Below are 7,527 nucleotides of genomic sequence, written 5' to 3'. Positions count from 1 at the left end.
GGTATATAAAGGGGTGTGAAATCTGCTGATCACTTTAAGACCTTTTNTAAGATCTAAAAGCATAAAATTTCCATAATTGAATTTGACTTTTCTCCATAACAATCCAATATTTTTCCCGCAAATTTAAATGCATTACTTATGATAAGAAATGAAATAATGGCTGTTGGATATATCAATTCTAATGACGAACTTGAAGCTGCTATGAAAAATATGAAGAGCCATGATTCAAATAAAAGAATACAAGGAATTCAGCTATTTGCTGACGTAATAAAAACAGATTGCAGTCTCTTATCAATTGAATACATTAAAAAGCTTCAAATTGTTTTTGAATGTGAGCACAATATAGATGTGCTATTGCAACTTGCTAAATCGTGTACAAATTTGGGTTTGATTTCGCTTTTTGAGGAGCAAATTTGTAGGTTAAATATTAATGAGTTTGATTTCTTTAGTAAGGGATGTATTTTTAACGCTGCAAAACAAATCATATACAATGCTTACGATGATTTTTCGACTAGATTTCATACATCTAAAAGAAAATCAAATAAAAATTCATTATTTACCATAGAAAAAATAATAACTTTAATACCAATCTTACAAGACATTGCTGAACTTGATGACGTATATGTAAGGCTAGAAACAATGAAATCTCTCAAATCACTCATTAATATTATTACATTTCTTATTGAGGAAAACTTAAATAACATACACAAAAGTACTAAATATAACGAATTGGAATTAATATTCAATCATTCTCTTGAAATTTTTCAGAAGTTGGCAAACTCTGATATTCTTAGCCACAAAATTCTATCATGCCATATTATTCCTTTAATACTGGAGCAGAAAAGGCTTTCTGAAATTTTTGTTGATGAAAAAAACATTTTACTTGCTAAATATTCAGATTTTTGTGTCCATCCTGCACCTATTTTAAGAAAACATGCATCTAAAGTGTTCAATGCTATTTTGGAACAAATTGAATTTGAAGAAAGCATTATCGAAATTCTCTTATTTCCAATCATTAGGAATTTCTGTTGCGATGAGCAAGAAGGTGTGAGGCTAATTGCAATAGAAAATATAGAGGCATTTTTCTTACAAGTTTTCGAATTGGCCAACTCTAATAAAGAATATATTAAAAAAGTAATTATTTTTTTTGAAAAGCTACAGCCTTTTATATTTATTCTTTATAATGATGTAAGCTGGAGGATTAGATCTAATGTATCAAGGCCAATAATTAATATTTACTCAAAATTGTCTCGCTTGGTTACTTTCGGTGAAGCAGAAAATATTGATATTCATCGTATCAAAGAGCAATCAATAATTAAATCCAATAAAGTAAAAAATGAAAATCTAAAAATTGTGGATAATGAGAACGAATCTCAAAATTTAGATATTTCAATAGATGGGGACAACTTGTCTTCGCATCCTTGCCCAAAAGATAATTCAAGCGTGAACGATATAGACTATTTAAATAAGCTAGCATTTATTCTAACTCAATTATTGATGGATCTAGAGTCCGAAACGAGAATTAACACCCTTTCAAACGTACTAAAAACAATTGAAGAACAAACAATTGAGTCCAGGCCCACTATCACAGATGATAAATCACCAATCCCATATATTTCAAAAATTTTGTTTTATAATGTAATTATTCAACAAATAAATAATTCAAATACTCTCCTAGCAGATCAAAATGCTGCAGTAAGAATTAATCTATCAAGAATAACAAAAATTATAATGCTAGTTAAGACAAACTTTGAAATTGACGAATTTATGAATATTGAACTCGAAAATGCCTTCGATCATTTAGTTACAAAATTGACTCATGACGAGGATGACCAGGTGCGGCAAAGCGTTGTATTAGCTCTCTGCTCGGGAGTCTCCGAATCAACTGACATTAACTTTTTGATAAAAAAGATAATCTTACCCCACTCAAGCTCAATGATTCAGGATAACTTTTGGCGAGTTAGGTACTGCTCCATTATTCTTCTCATTTTATCGCTTTATAAATTGCTATCATCGTACTATGAGGAAGACGAAATTTGGAATTGCAAGATTAATTCCAACAATGATGAAAACACTAAAGATTTTTTGAATTATTATGAAGGAACTATAGATGTTTTGATAGAGCTCATAATTATGAATGTTACAGACAAGACGAGCATCATTAGGCAGCTTACTTCTATTTTCTCATTGCCATTATTATCTTCTTGGTTCGGACTTGAATGGACAAAAAACCAACTTTGGAGCAAGAATATATTACCAATGATAACAAACGAAAAATCATATATAATGCGAATAACTGGGTTACTTTCAGCTAATTCAATAATATCGGGAGTATGCATTCGTTCATTCAAGGAGCTGCTAGATGTTATTAAGCACGTAATACAGCTTATTTTAATTGTGGCCCCTACGCTAGATCCAGGAAACGAAGATTATCAGCCTTATCAAGAACATTTAGAAGTCATTAATAGTCAATTGACCACGAATCAAAGTGATCGAAATGAACTTATAAAAAATACCGAATTCTTAAATAGTGGCTTAGCGCAAAATAACATATTTAGCTTGAGCTCACGAAGCAATCATCTAACTGAATACCTTCCTTTGATTAATGCTTCAAATCTAACTTTATCTCTTAATCCATCAGACAAAAACCATAATACTAGGAAAAAATCTAAAAGTATCTCATTCGACTTCAGTGAGTTCCAATTAGAGATTATTTCAGTGGTCCTACAATACTCTGTAAATGACATAGTTCCAAACGTTCGGGCAAAAGCGTTTCAAACAATTAACTCGATCATTGATCGAAATGGATTAGGAAGCTTCCAGAAATCAGTCATTGACCAGGTAAAATATTCATATGAAAACGATCTAGATTCTGACGTCAGGACTTATTGTCGATATATCTTGAAAAAAACCATGGACGAAATAAATGAAGATTATGACTAATCACGTGTTTGATCCTAATTCCTATTTATCTGCATTCATAAATTATTTTTCTGCACTTTTTTGGCTTCTTTAGCTAACTTTCTTGCTGCTCTCTCAGCTGCAATTTTTTCCCTGTTAGTGTGATAGGCATTCCTCCTTTCAATGTCTTTAGTGTTTTCCCTAGCTCCCGATTCAGTGAGCATTTTGATTAATAGGTCTGGAGATTCTCCAAGCTGTACGGTTAGATTGTAGACGAGATTGATCTTGTCATTCTCTCGTTTAGAATCAACAATATCTCTTGTGAAGTAGCCTATTCTTTCGAATTGGTATCTATTCATTTTTATTTCTCCTTTACTATTAAAAAATTCATCATTCAATAAGTTCTTTTCTGAAAAGCCATGTATTACTACAAGACTCTTGTTATTAATGAATTGCCTCCAATCTTTACCCTGGTTTTCAGGCTCAGGAAGCGTAAAAAGACGGCCATAAAGCCTGAATTCAACATTAGTAACATTACTTGTAGACAACCAATGTATCGCAGCCAATTTTCTCTTGTTAACATTTGAATCATTTTCATTATCAGAGGAATGAATAATGCAATGTACTTCTTTTACTTCCTTAGTATCTGTATCAATTATAGCATTCTTGCATGTGATTGCATATGAATACTTTAGTCTAACTGAACCGCCAATAAATAGCCTTTTAAAATCACCAGGTGGTTGTTGAGAATCAATTTCTTGATTTTCATCGAACCAAAAATCACTCTTTTCAATCCACAAATTTCTCGTCAAGTACAGGACTCTTTCGCCCATGTCAATATTATCATCAGGATGGTTTTTTACAGTTATTTCAACTGTTTCTTTTTGGAAACACTCATCCCAATTAATAATGATTACTTTTAGTGGTTGAATGCAGGCAAATCTTCTTTGGCATATGCTATGCAAATTTTCTTTCACGCAGTCCTCTAATAGTTGAATATGTATCATTTGATCTCTTTTTGAAGCGCCTATCTTATCGCAAAAGTCCCACAGAGACTGTGGAGGGTACCCCTTTCTCCTTACAGCCGAGAGGGTGGGCATTCTAGGGTCGTCCCAGCCAGCTACATGTTTTTCATTAACTAGTAACAGAAGTTTCCTTTTACTTAGTACCAAATATGTCATATTTAATCGCGCAAATTCAATCTGTCTTGTTCTGGTAATTTCTAGCTCAGATTGTAGCCAATCATACAACGGTCGATGAAGCTCAAACTCCAATGTACAAATACTATGAGTTATTCCCTCTATTGAATCACTTTGGCCGTGAGCAAAGTCATACATTGGATAAATAACCCATTTGTCCCCAGTATGGGGATGAGACTGTTTGAGAATCCTATATAAAATCGGGTCACGTAAATTTGGATTTCCATGTTTCATATCTATCTTTGCCCTTAAAACGCATTCACCTTCATCACATTTTCCATCTTTCATTCTCTCAAAGAGTTCCATATTTTCGTTAATTGAACGATTTCTATATATAGATTCTACTGCAGGAGTATTCGAATCTCCCCTATTTTTCCTAATTTCTTCTACTGTCTGATGATCAACATATGCCTTCCCAGCAAGAATTAACTTTTTTGCCCACTCATACAGTTGGTCAAAGTAATCGGATGCGTAGTACTTATGTTCGCCCCAGTCAACACCCAGCCATCTAACATCTTCTTCTATTGCGTCTATATACTGCTGCTCTTCAGAATACGGGTTTGTGTCATCATAGCGTAGGTGGAATCTGCCGTCATAAATCTTTGCTATCCCATAGTTTAAACAGATTGATTTTGCATGTCCTAAATGAAGAAATCCATTTGGTTCAGGAGGAAACCTTGTGACAATTTTGTTATGTTTACCATTTTTTAGATCATCCTCTACTATCTGTTTAATAAAATTTGTTGTATTTGATACAACATTAATATGTTCATTTTCGATTTTCAATCCTAAAGAAGCCATTTGTATAAATTGTATACTTGCTGTAAAATTCTAAAAACTGACTACAGATGTTTTTGCGGGGCAATCATAACAAGGCAAAAAAAAAAATATATTTTATTCACTTAAACATTACTCTATAGGATAAATAAATTTATTATTCACGAAAATTAAACATATAGTTGCTATTATTATTTCCTGGGGGGAAAAACATATCATTATCAGGGATAGTAGTCCCGCCTGGAATGGAAGAGATGGGAATATTTTTTGGTTTACCGAATATTTTTGGTTGGTTTTTGAAAATAATGCTTTCTGGCCCTACTAAGCTTCCTCTAACACCATTACTATCAATTAAAGGGTCAACGCTCTTGCGAAAATTGTTTCCAATATATTCTTCAAAACTCCTTTCAGTTTCTAATAAAGGCCCACATTTTATTATAGGAATTTTATGCCCTTCTTTTGTATTACTTTTCGAATTGTTAGTATAAATTCTACTTTTACTAAGGAATCCATCAATTTCATTTCTAATCAAACTTGATAATTCAAACATCAAAGATTCATTAGTACTGTGGTCTTCTGATATTTTAAAGGGAAATTCCAATTTCATGGCTTCTCCTATGGGATTGCTCTTCACTAATAATTGAACCGATGTTTCAGAAGAGTTTAAGTCAAAAATTAATTCCGGTATTACTTTGTCGATCTTTTTGGAGCAAATTTTGCTTATATAAAATAGTCTATTTTTTTTGCTTTTCGACCTCCAGTTTGAAGGCAATAACTCTATTGAAATACCATCGTCCCGTGAATTTATTGGAACTCCAAACTCTTCGCTAATGCTTGTGTGATCTAGGTTATTATCTATTTCGTCATCTTCACCCTTAATGGATTTAACTGGAATAAATCCAAGGTCTAATAATATTGAATGAGTTATTACTAAAACATTCTCATATAAATTTTCTGGATTTGTGTGCTTAAATAAAATGTTTGTCCAAAATGATCTATCCATTTAGTTTATATTTTCTTTATTATTCTTAAAGTGTTATTTTTCTATTTCCATTGCCCACATCTTTGCGCAATAAAAATCGAAAAAAAATATCTTATTTTAATTTTAGTTTATCCCCATCGTCGAGCATCTCCACAAAATTTGCGGTTTCAATGAAAGGTCTTTTTGTAATCCCTACGTTGGTTACGGAACATCCATGAGCGAATGTGTGACTTGTCTCGAACTCTATCTTTGATGGATTCGTAATATCGCTAATTGTCAATATCAAGTTGTATCGACTAATATTTAGTCTAACTTGCAATACCATATTAGTTTTAAGAATTATTTGGTCTTTTTTCCCATTTTCATAGTTTATTCTAGATCTCAGATTATATACGTCATTAGTCTGAAAAGCACTACCAAAACATCTTTCCATAAAATCATAGTAAAAAATTTTTGGTACTTGTGATGTATTTTTCGCTTCAGATGACCCCCTACAGCATACTCCTATCCTTATTCTACCCATGTATGTCTTGCACACCTGTACCTGCCAAATCATGTCTGATACAAGTCTGTAATCGCCAATTGTCCATGCCCACTTGTATTTACCCGATACTGATGTCCTTCTTGCGAGTGAGATAGGATAAAGACCTAAATGTGTATTTGTTGTAAACTCGTTATTTTCCTTCCAAGGCACCAAACGCCCACTACCCTCATTTCCCAACAACTTATTAAGTGTTGCATCTAATAATAGTGAATCTAGCTCTTTTGTTCGGATTTTAAGCAAATCATGAGGTGCCATTTGTTCAAATCTAATGTTTTTTAAAAATTCTAGAGAGTTTTTTCTTTTATTTGAAAGTAAGCCCATGCTGCTTTCTCTCTGGACTAAGTATAACTTTAATGCCAAGAATATATCAATCTCTCCCATAATGATCCTTTCGCTCTTTAACACTTTCAACAATACGTCAGGGCCAAGTGCTAAATGAGGCCCTTTAAAAAGAGCTTGTGCGCAATCTGCTAATAGATAAACTGTTAGCTCTATCAATCCCTCCATTTCCAATGATTCTGCAACTGAAGACATCTGAACGATTATATCAATATTCAATGGAGAATTTAACATTTGAAACAATTCTTCCTCTAGCAATTGCACTTTAAACCTTCTTGCTTCATGTAATACTGTTAGAATTAAATATGGATTTGCTCCTCGCAAAGAAGTAGTATGGCCATAAATAAATAATAACAACATTCTGACTGCTTCAGGGTAAATTGCCTTTATTTTATATTCCGGTCTAAGTAAGCTGGCCTTAATTTTATCTAATTTATTCTGTAAATTTTGATCATCGTAATTTAAATTAAATTGCTCATTTATTTCCTGTCTGGATTCCATTATTTGATTAATCTCATCGCGCATTATCGGCGATGCCAAACTTAATAAATTACTATGCACTGGTATTCTTAAAGAAGATACTGGTGGTAATATTCTTGAATCCAATTCATCTAAAGATACTAATTTTGACCCGTTGTTAATAAATTCATTTTGAGCCCTCTTAACTAAATCTCTAGTATTTAAACTCGGTAGTGAAATTAAATTATCATTACCTTTATTTTTTGATTTTGTATACTCACTGTCTACAAGCGAAGACGAAAATTGAATAGCCTTTATTTTTTTAA

General features: G+C 32.5%; 4 protein-coding genes across 4 annotated transcripts; 1 reads left to right on the top strand and 3 right to left on the bottom strand.

The window, feature by feature from the left end:
* The first annotated feature begins 138 nt into the window (after positions 1-138).
* Chro.10243 (hypothetical protein) lies at positions 139-2,943 on the top strand. Its single annotated transcript, XM_660730.1, has 1 exon — positions 139-2,943. One exon carries the CDS (start codon positions 139-141, stop codon positions 2,941-2,943), a length of 2,805 nt encoding a protein of 934 aa, XP_665822.1.
* Positions 2,944-2,978: 35 nt separating this feature from the next.
* Chro.10244 (glutaminyl-tRNA synthetase) lies at positions 2,979-4,901 on the bottom strand. Its single annotated transcript, XM_660729.1, has 1 exon — positions 2,979-4,901. One exon carries the CDS (start codon positions 4,899-4,901, stop codon positions 2,979-2,981), a length of 1,923 nt encoding a protein of 640 aa, XP_665821.1.
* Positions 4,902-5,034: 133 nt separating this feature from the next.
* Chro.10245 (hypothetical protein) lies at positions 5,035-5,880 on the bottom strand. The annotated part of the gene is made up of 1 exon (XM_660728.1): positions 5,035-5,880. The coding sequence occupies one exon, from the start codon at positions 5,878-5,880 to the stop codon at positions 5,035-5,037; it is 846 nt and encodes a 281-aa protein (XP_665820.1).
* Positions 5,881-5,971: 91 nt separating this feature from the next.
* Chro.10246 (hypothetical protein) lies at positions 5,972-7,267 on the bottom strand. The annotated part of the gene is made up of 1 exon (XM_660727.1): positions 5,972-7,267. The coding sequence occupies one exon, from the start codon at positions 7,265-7,267 to the stop codon at positions 5,972-5,974; it is 1,296 nt and encodes a 431-aa protein (XP_665819.1).
* Between the last annotated feature and the right edge of the window lie 260 nt (positions 7,268-7,527).

The sequence above is a fragment of the Cryptosporidium hominis genome (genome assembly GCF_000006425.1).
Source record: "Cryptosporidium hominis TU502 chromosome 1 CHRO011074, whole genome shotgun sequence".
Taxonomy (NCBI): Eukaryota; Apicomplexa; class Conoidasida; order Eucoccidiorida; family Cryptosporidiidae; genus Cryptosporidium; species Cryptosporidium hominis.
The sequence above is the reverse complement of the archived record's forward strand: the minus strand, read 5'-3'. Positions and strand labels throughout refer to the sequence as shown.